The sequence below is a fragment of the Lycorma delicatula genome, chromosome 2 (assembly GCF_047948215.1).
Source record: "Lycorma delicatula isolate Av1 chromosome 2, ASM4794821v1, whole genome shotgun sequence".
In the NCBI taxonomy this organism is placed as follows: domain Eukaryota; kingdom Metazoa; phylum Arthropoda; class Insecta; order Hemiptera; family Fulgoridae; genus Lycorma; species Lycorma delicatula.
The window spans coordinates 74,326,935-74,347,315 of NC_134456.1; the positions used below are offsets into that span (position 1 = coordinate 74,326,935).

The following is a 20,381-nucleotide window of genomic DNA, read 5'->3' on the forward strand; positions in this document are numbered from 1 at the left end:
TAACAAAAACATGCGTTTAACATAAATTACTGAATGATTGCGCAATCATTCATTAATTTTAAAAATAAGATGTGGCATAAACTTATAACTTTTCATAATTCAAAAACTTCAAAAAGTTTTCATAATTCATTTTAATAACAAAAAAGTGATTTTTTTTTCAAAAAAAGAGAATGTTCCCAACTCAACTCGTATTTTTTTTCTTTTATGTTTAAGCATGTAATTCTGTATTAAACGAACAAAATTATATATTTTTATTTATTATTTTTTTGCAGAAGAAATTCTTCAGATGGTACGTACTGATTCCAAGGTAACTGATAAATGTTTAAACAAAACTATTTTCCACAAAGACGAAACTGAATTCTGTTTAATTGTTGCCGTCGTCATCGTAGCTTACTTTTCGAACTGGTACAGCATAATTAAATATGTTAGTCAATTACGATATTTAAAGAATTTTTTCGACTAAGTTTGAAAACTTAAATAAAAAAAATTGTTCTGATTCCAAAAAGTGTCAACAAATAGGCTGTCTACTTTTTTCTACTGCATTTCTTTTAAATTTTCATGGAGACGTCTTGCAAACTGCAATTTTTTTATTAGTAGCGTTTTGTAGCCATACTTGTACATCTTTATATATATATTTCTTGTGTGCGTGTGTATGGAAGTGAACTCCTAAACGGCTGGACTAATTTTGATGAAATTTTGTGTGGGTGTTCAAGGGGATTCGAGAATGATTTAGATTCACAATTTGGTCCACTGGAAAATGTTTTTTTAATTATTTTTTTAAAATTTATAAGTAGTTGTTGATTTGGGAATGTTTTACATTGGATCCGGCAGACTGCACTACCATCGAAGTATCGAATATTCAATAATATTCTATTTTAATTTTAGTTTGTCCCGACAGTTGGTGCTGCGATGAAATTGAGAAAAATATTTCGTAATTTTGTGTTATTATTGTTACAAAAAATCGCGAGAAAACAGTTTTTTAATAAATAAGAGGCTAATAAATCAGATGGAAATGTAAAAAAGGAAAACCAATCAGATCAATGCAAGATGGCCGCTGTCAAACACAACGACCAATCACAAAGAGCCCGTATGGCCAATGTAAACAAAAGTACTAAACACTGTGATCGCGTTTAGAATTGTGCGCGTATTGAGAAATATTATATTATTATTTATTGAAATAACGTTTTAAACTGTAATTAAAAAATATACATTGTGCAAATTTGTAAGGTACAGTATTGAAGTGAAAATGTTTTTTTAAATTTATTTATGTGTTGTTGATCTTGGGATGGTTAAGGTTCACAATTGGGTCCGGTAGGCAGCGTGTGGATCCGGTAGGCAGAGCTGCGATCGCGTTTTAGAAGTTTTTTTTTTCAATTTTTGGTTTATCAGTCAAACCCGGTAGTTGGTGCTGCGATCGGATTCTAGGAATTTTTTTTAATTTTGTTGCTTTTTCGCATATCAGTTACTTGCGTCCTAGCTTAGTGTTGTTCTTACATTAAAATTCGTATTTAGAGAATAGTTTGAATTAAATCCGATAGGTAGTGCTGTTCTGACGATTGGATTTATTTACATTCTGAATTTTATAAAGTTAAAGGTGAAATTTTATAAGGTTCCGTAATGTTTTGTAAGTTTCTTAATGTTCAGTATTAATTGTAATGATTTTGCAGCCATAACACTTTTCGTTAAAAAATTATTTTCCACCGAATAGTGTGATTAGAGAGTGGAGTGAATTAAATCCGATAGGTAGTGCTGTTGTTTTGCCATTTGGATTTATTTACATTCTGACTTTTAAAAAGTGAAAGGTTAAATTTTGTTAAATTGCTAATGTTCAGTTTTTTAAGGTTTTATGAAACTTTCAATTGTTGTCATTTAATCTGTATGTATACTCAGATCTAGCGATAGCGAACCATCGCCGAGTCTGCTAGAATTGCGCGCTTATTGAGAATATTATATTATATTATTATTTATTGAAATAACGTTTTAAAGTTTAATTAAAAAATGTACATTGTGCAAATTTGTAAGGTGCAGTATTGAAGTGAGTATTTTACATGATTTTTCATGAATTTTAATGATGTATACACGTGCGTTCAATAACAATCAACTTAACCTACAAATTTAAATTGTCAGTTCTCATTTAATTCTATGCAACTTATGAAGTATTGAACGGCTCTTTGAAAATAAAAATTTAAGTTTGTAAAATAACATTTATAAAATTAAAATATAAGTTACTAAAAATATAGTTTAAAGTATATCTAAAAAATTGAATTTATAATTTTTTAGCTGATTAATTTTATAAAAGGTTTTCTAAAATTATTTTTAATTTACAATTATCTAAAAAATTTGGTGAAATAGATGTCAAAATAAAAAATAAGAAAAATGATAAAAATGTCTACTAAAATTTTAACAACGTTGCTTTTTTACAGTGCTTTAATTTTTTTTATTAACTGATTAATTAAGCTGTTACATGGATATGAAACATCAAAATTATTAAATAAAAATAAAAAAATATGTAGGCGGTACTTTTTTAGAATGATGTTAAGTGAAAATTAGTAGTAAGTAATGTGGATGAAAATTTATTAATTAAACTAATTATTAATTTTACGAAGTTTAGATTTTTTAATTCAATTTTCATCAGACATCTCAATATTTAGGGAAAATAAATATTACCCATACTACACATAATTAATCAATAAACCCATTATCACAAACTGTTAATATCATACTAATAGTCATTTTAATGAAATTTAGAACACATTCCTGCTAATTTTAACTTAATTAAGTTACTAATATTTATGTGTGTGCATTTATTACAGAATAATGCCGCGTCAGGACAACGTCTGTCGGGTCCGCTAGTACATATATATATTAATTAACACTTTCTTCTTATTTAAAGTTTGGGTATTTTTGAAGGTCAGTCCACCTTAAAATTCACATTAAATTTGCAGAGTTGTTTTTAATTTAGCATCAAACCTTAAATAAAACTGAAAATATATAATTTTTTTTATTTTCACGGGCGATTCTATTTAAAATTGTTATAATTATGTTATTAATACATACTTAATTTACAACAAAATTGTTTAAAAATATGTAAAGACAAAATTTTAAATGTTGACGTAAACTCTTTCTTAACGGAGTAAAAAACAGATTTCCGAACATTCCGTCAATCTAAATCAAATCTAATTTTTTTAAGTTCTAGTAAAGGTAACCGAGGGTTACATCGAACAGTTTTAGTGCACCCGGCTTGTTTTACAATAAATACCTTGTAGTGCAGTAAAAAAAAATTATAATTCGCAAAAAGAATTGATAACTGGTTTATATTTAAAATTGTTAAAACAAGGAAAAAAATTAAATACAGGCTAAAAAATATATAAATATAAACAAATAATTCAATGCTTGTACAGAAAACTATCTACCATTAAAGAGAAATACCAGTACTAACAAATTAATAAATAAGAAAGAAAAACGAAACATAAAAAAAAATTTTTTAACTACATCTCTAACATAAATCGGTAGAAATGATTAATAAGCTGCAGTTCTATCGATAAATCTTTGTACTGATTTCACATATACAACGACTACGGAAGCGGATGTTTTCCCTGGCAGGCCGAACCGTCACATATATTCATCTATCTTATACCCTTCTGACTGAACAAGGGGAAGTGACTTTATATTTCACTTCCTTTTATCACCCTCCTTGCAGCATGCCTCATCACATGTCCAAAGACTTAACAGCCACCCCGTAAGTTTTTTCCACCACATTAATAAGAACCATTAGCTCTAACAATCTACGTGTTCTAAAACGGAAAATACTTTGTTTATCAATAAGTGTTTTGTTTAAATAACAATAATTTATGTACAGTATATTAAAATAAGGGAACGCACACGTAGTACGTTATATGAATGTAATTCAGGTTATCTTATAATAGCATTCAGGTTATCTGAATGTAATTGTTTAATAAACAAAGTCGTCCATCAAACTAAACAGTACTCTAAACTAAGTAGAATTATCATAAAATCGAAATACTTATTGCTATATTTGTGAAGAATTTTGAGGGAGAAGGAAAATACTATGGGTTTTCTAAAATTTAACAATCTGTAATTTTTATACAATAATATATTTTTGACAATCCTTTAGTTTATTTATCTATGCAACCTATCAATCTATCTACACCCTGTAATACTTCCCTATTTATCGATACTACCACTCGTATAATTGCTTGCAACCACAAACAATTTTTTTTCGTTTTTTTGTTTTTTTTTTAGAAAAAATATCTAAATTTTTATCCTTCATTTTTTTACCAGTGTTTCTTAGAATAATCTTTGAAAGAAGAATATTGTCATCATTAAAATAAATGTACTACACGCTTACCTAGTCTAATTAAGGATAAATCTACAAATTATATTTGTTATTCTCCAACACTGGATGCGATTAATCACATTCACCGCATTTATTAAAAAATTAATCAAACTTTCAGCATTTTATAAATTGAAAAAGCCCATCGGGATACAAATAATATGTTAATGGCATGGATGAAGAATAACGATATAAATAAACAGTCAGATGGTTTGCCCTTTGTTCAATATTTCTATAAAAATATTTTTATTCAACTTTCACCAAAAAGACGTGGTGAATTTGATCAATAGCCTCAAATGTTGAAGAATAACATACATAATTTGTATATTTAACGTTAATTAGACGAGGTTAGTGAGCGCAGGTTATGTTGGGGTTAAAAATTTTAACTTCCTTTTTTACGAGCGTTTTTCACGATCTATCATGATAGAGATTGGTATTGGATTTTTTTTTTTTAGTTAACATTTCGCTCCCCACCTATGTTTATCGATTTATATGGGCGAAGGTTCGATTGTTTAATAATATAAGGAAATATTTCGGTTTCAACAGACATATTTGGTATGTGTCGACATTCACCGGAGAATATTGACATTCTCTAATTTTGGTATTTCACGATAACGTATATCGTGAAATACCCAAATTATTGTAAAATGTAATATTTTACAAAGAAAAAAAATTTTTTTCTGTTGCTTTATTTATACTACCTGTTTTAAGTTTTTCTTTTAGTCGCAACAAAAAGCTTTTGAAGCACTAGTTAGAGCTGCTTTCTCTGAGAATAATGATATTCAGTATACAGCCAAACCTTGTATAATGGTGCTACGCGTAGAGAAAACATAAAATGTTTTTATGTGGACATTTCACTCTAATTGCAACGATATGTCCTTCACTGGAGAAGGTAACAAGAAACTACTTTATTCTGTTCTAGAAATAACCTAGAATGATACTTCTATTTTTATAAACCAACAATAGTTGCTTTTAATTCTATCTTCTAAAAACTGATAGAAATACTTAAATTTTATAAAGTTCCCTAATCTTTAATTAATGTTTTTTATTATTATTTTATATATCAATTCAAAAATTTTTGTTAATACTAATTCCTCAGTTCCTGACTGTTTAATAACTGAAAAATAACAATTTGTTTTTTATCACCCCCAAGGCAACCGGTCCTCGCCGTTAAGCAATTGTTATTGGAAAATAAAAATATGGTTTTTGGATTTTAAGTAGAATATTTTGTAAGTAATTTGCGAGTTAATTTTTTATAATACATATAATTCCAACTATTATTTTATTTATTTTTTTTACTGTAAATAAATATTTTCCAGCTATCATAATTTAAAAAAATTAATAATAAAAAAATCATTGGCAATAAAACAATGGCCACTTAGTTTTCAAAGTAAACTGTTATAATCATCCCAAAAATAGAATTAAACAATTCCTAAATATCACAAAACTGAAATTAAGAAAACAAATGTCCAAAAACTATATTAATAAAAAATAAATAGCGCTAGGTGTGCCCAAGCGGTTGCACGGAGGTTGTGTTCATACTACACGGATTAGGTCCGGCCCCCGTGCGACTAGAGGGGGAGGATCTTTAACGGGTGAGAGCGGGCCTGGCGGTGGCTGGAAGAGTTTTTCCCTCCCTCTACGGATAACGGAAAAAAAATAGTTATGTAGCCAAAGGGTTAAACTTGAAAGTGAAAATTAATGGGATGATAAACATTTTAAAACGGCACAATACATGATATTATTTGATCAGGACTAAACTAATCACTATTGCACTCGCACGGATAGAGAAAAAAAGAAAGAAGAGAGAGTAAGTGATAAAGAGAATATACAAACAAACAAAAACTTCTCAAAAATTAGTCCTGTTCAAATCAAAAATGTTTCGCGTATGGATTTTAATTACATAGGTTAACTTTCCTAGAAGTTTATAAATAAGACAATATTATTATGCAAAATACACAGTCAAAAAAAAACCGTAAAGAGCTAAAAATGTATGAATAAATAGTATTCCTGTAGAAAAATGGTTTATAACCATACCAAGGACGGTACTTAAAAATGTGAACTCTTTTTTATTCTTATTTTACAATTAAATATACAGAATAATTTTAAACGGTCATAAAATAAACTAAAATAAAAAATGATATAATTTATTTTTACGTCACTTTCAGACTGTTCTTTGTCATTACAGAATTAATAAATCATCAACATAGAAGTATATAGAATGAGTAATGATGCTCTTTAAAAAAATAATAAAAAATAAATTAAAATTAAAAAGAGTTGATATTATAAGCTTGAATAATAACAGAACGCCTGAAGTAGAAGTTGATGGACCACCCTTTGGAAGTTAATACATTTCTCAAACTTCTTATATATAAGCTAAGTTACATTGAAGAATGAAAAAGAAAAAAAATAATAAAAGAAGTCAGGAGTTTTTAATTTTTAAATGCCCTGTACGCGTAATGGTTATCATATAAATTATAATAAATAAAAAGTAATAATAAAAACGGTCATAAATCAAGGAAGTGCGTTAATGCATAAAGGAAGAAACCTGCATTCTACAGCACAATCCGACAACAATGAAGGGGAATACTGTAATTGCATTAATCCATATTTACAACGGAGTCGAAGGAGAATTAAAAGGAGGGGCAGAAGAAGTAAAGATAAGAGTGATGCAGGAAGAAAAAGAGAGGGGGATGTCGGAGAAAGAGAGAGACTACATACGGTATACGCGAGTTGTTAAAGGAAAACTAGAATGTAGGTTACTTCGCAGCTGTTTAAACGAGTGGGTGGATTGCGATCTCCTGGCTGTATCGGGAATTACTACAAGAAGTAATTCGTTGTATTAACAAGTAGGGTCGCTTCTGAAACAGTTATGGATTCTCTGGATTGCAATTACCCAGAGTAACGGCAGGAATGCTCGACAGATGGTACTATAGTCCTACGCTATCGTTGACTAAACGTCTGCTGAAAAAATTACTCAAGGTCGTACGGCAAATTATTTCTCAAAACGGATTTCGAAAATGAAGCAGTCATTCATGTAGATTGCTATAACGTTTATAAAGCCGCCGTTAAAAGAGTATTTTTGGATGCAAAGCATGCGACGAAAAGTCTCCTACTTTTATTTATTTCCTTTCTATCCGACAACTACAATAATATCTTCCAGGTCACTGACACACGCACTACCCGAGGCGACTTAAGAAATAAAACACGGCAATCTATCACGACTGACTTTGCGTTTCTTTATTTTATTTAACGTATTGTAACTAAGATTCGTATTTATAAAAATACTGTTGCATAGCAACGGTTTAACTTTAAAATAAAGCTACGAAAAACCAAGACAAAAAAGTCTTAATAATAATTTTAAAAACCGATTGAAAGTAATTGTTGTTTACATATTTGAAACGGCGAAGAAAAAAAACGGTATTAAACGATAAGATTATCGAGATATTCATTGTACATAAAACGTTACAAACGAAATTAAACAAAAAGTTTACAAATTCTTAATATTAATCAAAAAGAATACAAACAATAAGAAGGTAAAAAAATATGTTAATACAGTCATAAATTGAAACGCAACTAAAAAAGTTATAGATTTAATAAAAATTACATTTGTTAATGAAATACGTAGGTAGTAATCTTAAAATTTATCTAATTTAATTAAATTTAGTAATATATTTTAATTAATACGAGAGATTAATTTAAAAAGCTAATTTATTATACATTACTGAATAAAAAGAGTACGTTAAAATATATATTAGTTATCAATAAGCTACAAAATAATAAGAAAAATGTATGAATTTATTATTATTATTATTATTAATATATTATATAACAATAAAAGTTATTTATTCCTAGGAAAAAAAAATTATAAATGACTATGAGATAATCATAAAACAAAGAAAATTATTTATTCAAGTACGCGCAATCATAAAATTATTAATAAATAAAATACATGAAAGAAGGATATAGTGTTGGCAATTTTTTAAAGCCTTTTGCAGTAAGTAAAAGTCCCGCCTAAGTCCAACATATTTGGAAAAACGGGCCAAATATTTACATATTGTAGGCAACTAGTACTCGCTACTCTATACTCCACGACGTTCTCAAACGATTGCCTTTGTGAAAGAGTATCATAAAAAAAATCTACTTTTATTCTTAGAAAAATCATGACTATAAGATTAATAACAACAAAATTATTTAGAATAGTACAAGAGTCCCTCTGTAGGGAACTTTTATTCGAAAAAATTGTACTTAATACTGTTTCAAAACACATAAGCGATTATTTTTATGTTACGTTCTTTCCCACAGCTGTGTATTATTTAAAACAACAGAGTACAAGAGACTTTTCCGAGAGTAATAATGTTAATATTCTATATAGGTCGTACGTAGTAGTACGAGATGAGTAGTGACGTAGTCACTTGAAAAAAAAAACTGAAAATTCGAGAACAGTATATTCGGCTTAGTAAAAAGGAAAGCAAAGAGATTTCATTACAACTCTTAACTTTCAATAGTAATCATGTCATGCGATGATCGTTTTTCTTGATAATGGTATGTCATTTTCACGAGTTGTTTTTATTTAAATAACGTTCCATTAACTGTTATAATAGTAGCAAAGAAGAGAAACAATTTTTTTTAAACAAACATGTAAATTAGTTTAAAATTTACGTAGAAATTGTTGTTGAAATAAAGTAATAAAAACAAGCAAACAGTTTCAAAATTCTAATTTAACATATTAACAAGATAACTAACAGAAAAATATAAAAACATTTTTCACCAAAAGAACTTTTAAGTCAAAAATTTATTTTAAAAATCTATCTATCTATAACTTTTGTTACTATGAAATTTTAATTTAAAATAAACGAAAAAATTATATTTTATAATATTTCTTTGAAAAAGTATTATAGGATATAGAATAAATGCTGTCTCAAAAAAAAAAAAACTATCAAGACAAGATATATTACACTGTAGGTTAAGTTACACTGTAAGGTTAAGTTTTTTACAGAATTAAAAATACATGAAAACAGTTGAAAATTATTTTTCACAAATAAAGGATTAGACCCTATCCGGTTTAAAATAACAAAAATTAAGTTTTGATGAGCATGTGAAAAATTATTTGCTCCTTAAACGTCATTCACCATTTTTGGAGTGCAATATACAGAGGAATGAGAGAAAACCATTTTATACACTAAGGTCTTCTTTTTTTCAGCCTCCGCAACCACCGTTAGGTATTGCTTCAGAGGATGAGATGAAATGACAATTTTGTAGCGAGTGATGCCTGACCGGGATTCGAACCCGGGACCTCCGGATGAAAAGCCAAGAGACGCTGCTACTCGAGCCACGGAGGCCGGCTATATACTAAGGTCTTTTCTTTCTTTTTCCTGTTTAGCCTCCGGTAATTACTGTTCAGTTATTACTTCAGAGGATGAAAGAATGATATGTAGGAGTGTAAATGAAATGAAGTCTTGTACAATCGCAGTTCGACCATTCCTGCGGTTTGTGGTAAATTGAAACTCAACCACCAAAGTACACCGGTATCCACTATCTAGTATTCAAATCTGTATAAAAGTAAATGCCTTTTCAAGGACTTGAACGCTGGAACTCTCGACTTCAAAATCAGCTGATTTGGGAAGACGCGTTCACCACTAGACCAACCCGGTGGGTTTATACACTAAGGTCTTCTTTCTTTTTTCCTGTTTTAGCCTCCAGGAATTACCGTTCAGGTATTACTTCACAAGATGAATGAGGATGAGGGTCACTGTGTCCTCACTTCAGTTCCGCCAGTCGACCTTAAAGTGGGAGAAAGGGTGGATATAGCTCATGGCTCAAGCAGGAAAGACGCTAGAGAACGTTTGGTGACCGAATGGAAGAACATGTGGCGTGCAAGAGTGGTGGCACAATGGACCAAGCGAAATGTACATGACCTAGACGCCTGGAACGGTAGGAAATTTGGTAAAGTAACCTTCGACATAGTGCAGATATTAATGGGGCATGGTAATTTTCAAAGTTACCTGCATAGAATAGGCAAACGTGCGTCACCGACATGTATTTTTTGCGAAGACGAGGACTCTATTAAACATACAATCTTCAAACGCCGAAAGTGGAACATACAACGGAATAAGGCGGGTATCGCACAGTCCACACCAGATACCCTTGTGAACTACATGTTACAAAGCGAAGAACATTGGAGGAGAGTCAACACATATGCCACGGCGGTAATCAGGAGTAAAAATCAAGAGGAGCGGCGCCGGGGCTATTAGTATAGGGACGGAAGGACAACCCCAGAGGTGAGGGCTGGCATGCCCAGGTGTGCCAGTGCCTGTGATCCTCTGGGAACTCCAGGGGATGGTAGCCAAAGTAAAAAAAGAGAAAAGACCCGGCGCTGTGTGTTGGGCAGATATGTCCGGACACGGCGTCAAGAAAGGGCACAATAAAGACTCCTCAAAAGAGCTGACCGGCGAGCCGACCTACAATGCCGGATATACAGCCGGTTGGTGGGAAGGCACCGTTACCAGCCACTCCTCTGGGTGGAGTTATAACCAACAGTCCGGACCGACCTAGAGGAGTAGAGGAAGAAAAAAAAGGATGAATGAGGATGATTTGTATGAGTGAAAATGAAGTGTAGTCTTGTACAGTCTCAGTTTGACCATTCCTGAGATGTGTGGCTAATTGAAACCCAACCACCATATAACACCGGTATCCACGATCTAGTATTCAAATCCGTATAAACGTAACTGTTTTTACTAGGACTTAGTATACACTAAGGTCTAAACCAGCGTTTCTGGTAACTTGGGAATCGTGGTGATATGAAAGGGGATCGTGAAATTAACCTACAACGTTACACGGAAACAATAATGAAATCAATTAACGAGAAAAAAACATTTATGATAAACATTTTAATCACATAAACTAAACTGACATTATGCAATCCTTTACGCCTCTTTTATACTGCTGAGAGCACATTTGTTCAAACGTATCACATACATGTTCGACCATGACGCTCTCACAGCGAATATTATGCAAGCAGACCAAATTATAAGGATATAAGGAGCACGTACACATCAAGTTGGAACCTATAAATTGCTAATGTTTGTACACTTCATATATATATATGATGATACCCGTTGTTATCAACGCAGATAAATATTTTTAATAAGGTTTCATTGAGTTGGGACATCGCAAAGTATTCATTATATATATTTTTTTATTTTTTTGAGGGTCATGGAGCTAAAAAGGTTGAGCATCACCGGTCTAAACAAATGCCAACCAAAATAGACACAAAAAACGTTTTCAAACGACGAATGTTACGTTAAAATTAGATCACTGATTCTTAAGTTAATTCATAAAACATACAGGAAAAACATATTTTTTTTACTTATTAATGCCATTTTCTGCATTATGATAAGATAATAAAATAAAATATTTTGAAGTTCAAAACTACTAAAATTTTAGGAATTTTTAAATTATCATATTTACAAACATATAATAATCAATCGCGTAATAAGAAAATAGTTTACATGTTAAGATAGTATCATTAAAAAAAAAATTAATGTGTTTTTTAAATGAAAACAATTTCCAATTGAAAACTGTTGGTGGATGGGTTTCAATTAACCACACATCTCAGAAATATTCGATCTGAGACTACAAGACTACACTTCATTTACACTCATACATATCATCCTCTGAAGTAATACCGCACGGTTGATTCCCAGAGGCTAAACAGGAAAAAAAATAAAAGTTTCCAATATCAATTATTTATTGTTTACAAAATACGAATTCATCGACAGAAAATTTATTTTTAAACAATATGAAATGCTCTTGTCCATGCTTATGGATTCGATACATTAAACGAGAAGGGATTTACTGAATCGAAGAACATATGATACCTGAAGTGTAAGTAATAATTTCATGTTAGATTAGATTAAAAAAAATATAAATAATTAAAATGTTTATTACATTTGAGAAATATATTAATTAAAACTAATTTGGAACAATATAAAGTTTAATATTACTATTAAATCAGAACATAACATCTATATATAAGATCTGATCTAACAAATCATTACAGTACTACTGTACATATGTACTCTGCATATTAAACCTATCAAGCTGTGATTTAAAACGAGATAACTTGGTATGATACTATTGTTTTAAAACAATTACAGTCAATTTATTAATTGAATTAATTGATAATTAATCAATAAAGAACATATTGTTGAGCAAATTATTTTTATTAACACTATTAAAAATAATAATGCTATCAATTATTAACAATTAATGACCTTGAAATTAGACTTTGGTTTAATTTTCTAAGTTAATATTTTTATACGATAGAAAATAAATTGTATTTGTTAAAAATATAGAATCACATGATTATATTGATTCTAAAATAATAGTCATCAGATATTATAACAGAATTAATGTAAAAAAATGTTGAATAAAAGAAAAAGAGATAAATTAATAAATAAAATATAATACGTACAAAGCAATACAAAAAATTATATCTGTATATATAAAAAGAATAATAAAAAAAACTCGTTTTACTTAGTCATAGAGTCGACAAACTTAAGAGGTTCTGGGAAGTATTGTATGAAATACAAGAAAAAGGTAACTTTTCCACTAGGACCGACCCCGTTCATAGCAAAGTTGATATATCCATTTTTTTAATTTCATTTTTTCAATTTTTATTTTATAAAATAAAAATGACTTTCATTATTTTCATTTTTTTAAACATTGCAATTTTTCATATTCCAGTACAAATGATTTCTATCATACATTATTGGATTTATGTTTATATTTTTTTTAATTGTTTTATAACTGATGCTGATAATTATAAAATAGAAATGCGTATTTAGTTATACAATTTTACTTCATGTAAACAATTTTAGAGAGTTCTTTATTTATTTTAGAAATTTTTCATTGTTAATTAAAAAAATTAATAATAGTATACGTATGTGAAAATAGTTTTTTTTTTTTTTATTTCTGATGTTATTTGGCTTTATAGTTTCACGTAAAAGAAAAATTTATGGAAAAAGAATAGCTAAAACAAAAGTAATTACCGAGCACGATTTTTAGAATACTTTTACTGTTTTTTTTATAAATCTTTTAATAAACATCTTGATAAATTCTAACTAGATTTTAGGCGCAGGATAAAGGAGTGTAATAACGAGAACCTGAAGAGGAGAAAAGGAAAAACGAAGAATTGTAAATAAAAACAGTATTTTAGATTTTTTTAATAACCAAATTAAATGAAACTCATTCAAGAATTCATTTAAAAAAAAAGCAATACCATTTGAAATATGTATAAATAATATTTCACATTTAAAAATTTAAGCCTTTGCACAATATCTATATATACTACATTAACAAAGTTATGCAAGTTTAGTTGTAAATTAGCCCAAAAATTCTTAAGTTTTCCGCTGATAATCCATATCGCTAACAACGACGTAGTTAATAATATAACGCGTAATACGTTGTACTAAGCTAACGATACTGCGCAAAGTTGAAATCAATAACAGTAATAATAATAAATAAAATATAGTTCAGACCACACTTTATTTTGAAATTATATCAAAGTTTATTATTCCATAGATATATTTAATTGGTTTCTTCTACTTCAACGCGTTATTACGAATAAGCAAATTTCTTTCCATTTACTCGTAGCTGTTAACCGATTCCAATTCGTAGAGAAAACTAATATTTTCCTATCGTTCACTTTTTTATTATTATTTCATCAAGAAGTTTGAAATCCACACGTGGGAGTACAAGATATACAAATTTTTAATGGTACGTAAATTTTAAAGCATTAGAGCCCAAGACATTCCAGTAAAAAATTAAGGCGCTACAATTTAATTACAAGTGTCGGAATTACAATTTTAAAACTTCTAACCTCTAAAAAAAATAAGGAAAATCGGATTGTTTTTCTTTTTTTAATTTCTGATTAAATTCAGGAAAAAAACTGAATCCAAATCGGATAAAAACTGATTCACATATAACTTGCTTTGCAAGTTATATCTTAATTTTCAGAAGGAGCTGAAGATAAAAACTACAAATAAAAAACGAACATTATTCAATGTATTCTTGAATAAGTCAATGTTCTATAAAGATTCTCCTATCTCTTTAATCTATTCACAAAATATTCAGGAAACAAAATTAATTTTTTTTCTTTAATAATTGAGGAAGAAATAATTTAAATTTTCTTAAATTTAATCTGTTATCCATCAGCTTTAATCTAAAATTACGCGGTAATTTTTGAAGAATATTTACGAATGGAGATTTTAATGCATAGAAAAAACCTAAGATATAACTTGTACTACACTCTTATTTCTGAAAAAATAAATAAATAAATATAAATATATATATATATATATATATATATATATACATATTTTAACTCAGTAGCATTATATAAAAATTATATTTTAAACATGAAATTTAACAGTCTCAATATTATGCAAATAATGAAAGACACGTGAGAGACTAAACTGTATATTTGTTAAAACAAATGACCACATGTCAACAGAAATCATTACGTAATACGAATCCATCTCTGTCATTAACTCACTCTACGTTAATAATTAATAAATAGTCTACTTTGTAAAACATACGAAAGAAATTACATTAAAAAAAAAAAAAAATCACTGACCTTTTTATAATAAATTTATATGGCTAATTGTGATCCTAATACTTTATAACGAATCGTTTGCAATTTAAGTATTTTAAATTAATCAAATTATACTGATTTTTTTCTTTGATATTTTATGTAAAAATACTAACAGTCAAACTCTACAAAAAGTATACCATTCTATCCGTGAACATCTCTGAATGAAAACTAACATTTTGGCAGATCTTATACTAATTTTAGCAAAACACTACAACTACTGAGTTTTAATTTCGTATCGAAATATTAATTTTAGCTCTCAGTATCGCCCACTGCCAAATTTCCCTCTCTACTATAAAATTAATAAGCCTTTACGAAAGACAGGAAATTACACAGGCAAACGTAAAATCACATTATCTCACACATATACACGCATGTTTAAACGCATACGAATTCTTAATACTACCCGAACTCTATTCATAATGGACATAACTTACTCTCAAATGAAATACCTGCCGATTAAGGTTTATCCAACAATTTACTGTGTAAACAAACTATGAAAAAAATGACCTAACTTTTTTAATTCTCAAAAAATGTAAATAACACGGCAAATAAATACATCTAACTAGATTTAAATATTCCACTATATGGAAAAAAAACCCCGATTTTTTACTCAGCTTTGTCAAGAGTTTACAAAATAAAAAAAACAAATTATTATGAAAAATTTAAATATTGTCTACTTAATAAAAATATAACCTTTATATATTTATTTCCTTAATCGATCACAGATTAACACGAAATTATAATCACTCCGCCTTAAGGCAAACAAATGTTTTAGTGTGTAGTGCCAAACTGGCCGCGATTCAAACCAAGAACTTTTCAAATTAAAGACAGAACGCTATTAATTTCGTTCCGGAGTTTTAGCATGTAATAAATCAGTCCTATAACAATAATGATAATAGTACAATAACAAGATTCTAATTATTATCATTATCGAAGAACTAATTATTTAAGAATTAGTAAATACGAATAAACGAATTAAGTAATTATTGATTAAATTAAAAAATATATCTTATAAATTCACTTATTTTTAGAATGTATTCAACAATAATAACTACTATAATAAAGACCCGAAGTTAGAAAAGACCCGAAATGTAATTTTTTAAATTTTATTTAACATAAAAACAAAAATTAACACAGCTAAACAAGGGAACGGATGATTAAAAACAAGAATTTCATTTTACAATCCACTTTGACTGTTGGTGAAGTTGTTGGTTTGTATTTTTTATTTATTTTCCTCATTTTTTAAATAGGTTTGTCTTTATGTAATATTTTTTAATTTATTTAATTTTTGGGGTCAGGAAATAAAATATTATATAGTTTTTATTATCCTGATAAATGATATTATTCTTACGAATGGCTAAGCTTTTTCAAAGAGTTTCGACAACTCATATCAGATCATCTACCTACCTACCTAACCTACCTTCTTGATCGTATCGATGACATCACCTACAATAACACATTTATTACAATGGTTAGTCGATTTTGGTTATTTTTATATTATTTATAAATTAATAAAAAATAATGGTTATATTTTTTAACATTTATACTTACATTATCTTGGTCGATGAATTTAAAGATTAAAAGATTAATGGCTTGCTTTAATATCAATAAAGAAAAGTTAAAGATTTTTTTATATTTTTCAATCACTCTTATACTAATGCGGGAAATTTTACTTATAAAATTCACCATCAAAACTGAAAAAAAAACCCAAAGAAATATACTCTCTTTTGATTCTGTTTTGAAAACTAACTGGACTTACTCCGGTGTCAAATAAAAATATATCTTACAACTAATTAGTAAATATGTTATAAATTGTTTACAGCTTTTAATATTATACCACATCTTTGTTCAGCTACATAAACAGTTTAATTCTTTAATTTGATAAGCAGAAAAAAAAACAGTCTGTTTTTTTAATATAAATCATATTACATCTAATCGAATTTATTTGCAATTGTAAATATCTATTATTGAAAAATAAACTGTAAATATTTTACTCTTTGAATTACACAAACAATTTTTTGTTGAAATATTTTTAAATACGCTGATTTTATAAAATGTTAAATACACAAAAAAAAAACTTTAAACATTCAACTCAAAAATTACTGCACGACCCATAAAGTAAATCCGATACATGCAAAATAATAACTACTTCTATTCTAAACTAATAGATATCTCGAAAACTAAACTTACCCTTCGTGAAAATCGGGTGACCTAGCAGAGGGCACGCTAGTACTCCTGCGCAAGTCACGGGGGGAATCTCCCTTCAAGGAAGCCTTGCGCACAAGCCCGGGGCTAGATAGTCCGAGCATGCTGTCGGTAGGTACACTGCCGTACGTGAAGGGCCTGGAGTCCTGACGAGCATGGTAGGGGATATCATCCTGGTGGGGACAGTCATCAAGGTCACCCGGTTTCAAATCGGGGATGTTTTCTACGGTGAGAAGCATGTCGTTGAGGAGTTCGTCGAGGGCGCGATGATGGTCCGTAGGAGGATTGAGTAGACCGTTGCCCGCGCTCGAGATGCCAGAGTCCATCGACACCGTATGTATGCTGCTGATTACCGCTCCGCCCCCGCTAGCCGCCCCTGAGCAGCCGACTGCCCCTGGGCTTCCACCGGCCGCCGCAGCCGCCTCCAATTGTTTTTTGCTGACAGTCGCGTACAACGAGCCGTCCAACGGTCCGTACGTATGAGAAACTTCACCCTCTGTAACATACAACAGAAATCCAAAAATTACCTCACCGAATAAATTACAATGTATAGTTTTCGAATTAATTATACTTTGAATTGATTGAATCATCTGGTCACTAAAAATATCACCCGCTATAACAGGTGAAACTATATAACACGAGTTGCACAACCTAACGTGTTGAAAGCGCGATCACGAAGCGATGTGTTATAATAACGAGTAACATATGTTGAAAGATATAATAACTAATATTATATCTTCTGTTAAATCATATTATAACCCCACTACACTTAAAAAAATTACAATTATTATAAGTATCATTCATATGATTGTGATAAAGTAACTACAATTTAACCGATTACTTATCACAAACAGCAGTATATATATTTTTACTTATTTTTTACACCGGCAAATCAATACACGTATTAGCACTTAACGTAGGGTTGTACTCACTAACCATATAATAGCTTATTCTGTAAGTTAAATTTCCAAGATAAAAAAATACAGTTATATAGAAATATTAAGAATAGCTTAGACACAATGGGAACAAATGTCATTGAAAAAACAAATACAACGTGCATTATTAATTAAATAATTCATATAAATACATATAAACAAATTAATCAATTTCTTAAAGAATTTCAAAATAACAAAACCTATAAATAATTTGTTGATAAAGTTGGCAAAACTGTTATAATATATATATCAAACAATCTAATTTTTTTCCTGTTTAGCCTCCTGGAATCACCGTCAGGTATTACTTCACAGGATGAAATGTACGAGTGTAAGAGTGAAGTGTAGTTTTGTACAGTCTAAGATCGACCATTTCTGAGATGTGTGGTTATTTGACACCCAACCACCAAAGAAACCGATCTAGTATTCAAATTCGTATAAAATGAACTACCTTTACTAGGACGAACGCTGGAACTCTCGACTTCCAAATCAGCTGATTTGGGAAGACGCGTTCACCACTAGACGAACCCGGTGGGTTCAGCCCTGTAAGCCCCTTTCATTTTTTCCCACCAAAGAGTTTGGATTTCTAATGAACATCATTACTCTTGAGAAAAAGTATTTATACACTAATGCCACTTGTACCTCAGCTGCGTCACAGACGAAAAAAAGATTGGGACAGTTGTTATTGGAAAACACACCAAATTAACGTATTCCTATCTATAGGAAACGTAGTGTCGTCCCTAATCGGAAATAACGATCATTCCTTAATACTTTTACCTAGGAATGCGTAATTTTTTAATCGAACCAGTATAATTCTAAATGAATAAATAAATATGTTTATTATGTTTAATATTAAGGAATACTTACTCACACCACTAATATCTGTAACACTAACACCTGCTATCATAAAATGTCATCCTTTTATTTATAATGAAATAATTTTTACTATGTAAATGGAACAAAGAAATAAGAATTTGCAACTCGTAAGAATCGACTAAGGGTAAATCAACGACCTAAACAAGTTTATTATTTATCACTGAAATAAATAATGCTAGCCTGCCGTACATTAATCTGTAGCAATGAAAACAACTGTGCCATTTTATGCTAATAGAAAAGAGTATTCATGCACCATATACCTCCGATCACGACTCTATATCAATGCGAGTATGTAAATGATACATAAAATTATGCTTTCTGTATAATATTAACTATAAATAATAATTGTAATAACAATAAATTTTTAAGAAAATAGGTGTATTATATTAAATTAAATTAAAAATAAATGGTCCGAACACGAGACGGAGAAAAAGTAATACCATGTAACTTCTATGTAGCTTAATTTGATATATGAATTAGTTAAATACATATGAACTAAAATAGTTTATACCCAAACAAAATTTGTTAGTTTATTCAAGGAAATAAGTACAGACTGAACATAAAAATCCGAAAGAGAAAAATTAAGATTGAAATAAAAATGAATTAATGAATCCGTAAAATAAAACAAAAATTACAAATTTTTAATGCCTTAAAAAATAAACTACCAGATATGTAGTATACGACATATTAAAATCTTCATCAGATCGGAGATAATATGGAAATGAGCTAAAACGAGATAAATGATAAGGTACATATACGGGTAGTTCAATATTATGCAAATAAAGAGACGTATGTATAATAAAGCAGGTAGATTTATGCTTAAACAAAGAGATAAACCTTCCCCCTCCACGTTATTTACGTGATTAGTTAATAGCAGCAATGAGTTAAATTAATGAAAAATTTTAATAATATATATTAAAACTGTCACTAGATAATAAAGAATAATCATTTTTCGTATCACTACTTATAAAAAGAAAAAAATAATAATAATACGTCTGTCTGTCAGTCAGTCAATATATACACAAATATATAACTGCAGGTGCTTTTTTTTAATTAAACGTGTGGTAAAAAAGTATAGTTCCGATAAGAAAAAATTTAACTGATTGAAATCTATTTTACATCCTACTTATTTTGTATATATATTATATTTAGGTTTTTGGGGCATCAATTACTGTGGTCATTAGCCCCTTTTTACTTCCAAAAAAAAATAAAGAAATAACGAAAATATTTCTTTCATATCCTGTTAAAAACATCTAAAAAAAAACTTCTCGAAGGCTATAAAAAGAAACCGTAAATAAACACAAAATGGCAAAGGTATCTCGGTAGGCTCTTGCCACTTAAAAAAGTCACACTAAAT

General features: G+C 29.3%; 1 protein-coding gene across 12 annotated transcripts in view; it reads right to left on the reverse strand.

The window, feature by feature from the left end:
• by (focal adhesion protein tensin) overlaps positions 1-20,381 on the reverse strand; it is a 752,581-nt gene that overhangs the window by 119,506 nt on the left and 612,694 nt on the right. For all 12 annotated transcript variants that reach the window (XM_075355561.1, XM_075355571.1, XM_075355563.1 and 9 more), the window contains one exon: positions 17,202-17,712. In XM_075355561.1, the coding sequence (XP_075211676.1) occupies positions 17,202-17,712 (511 nt within the window). The remainder of the gene's footprint in view (positions 1-17,201; positions 17,713-20,381) is intronic.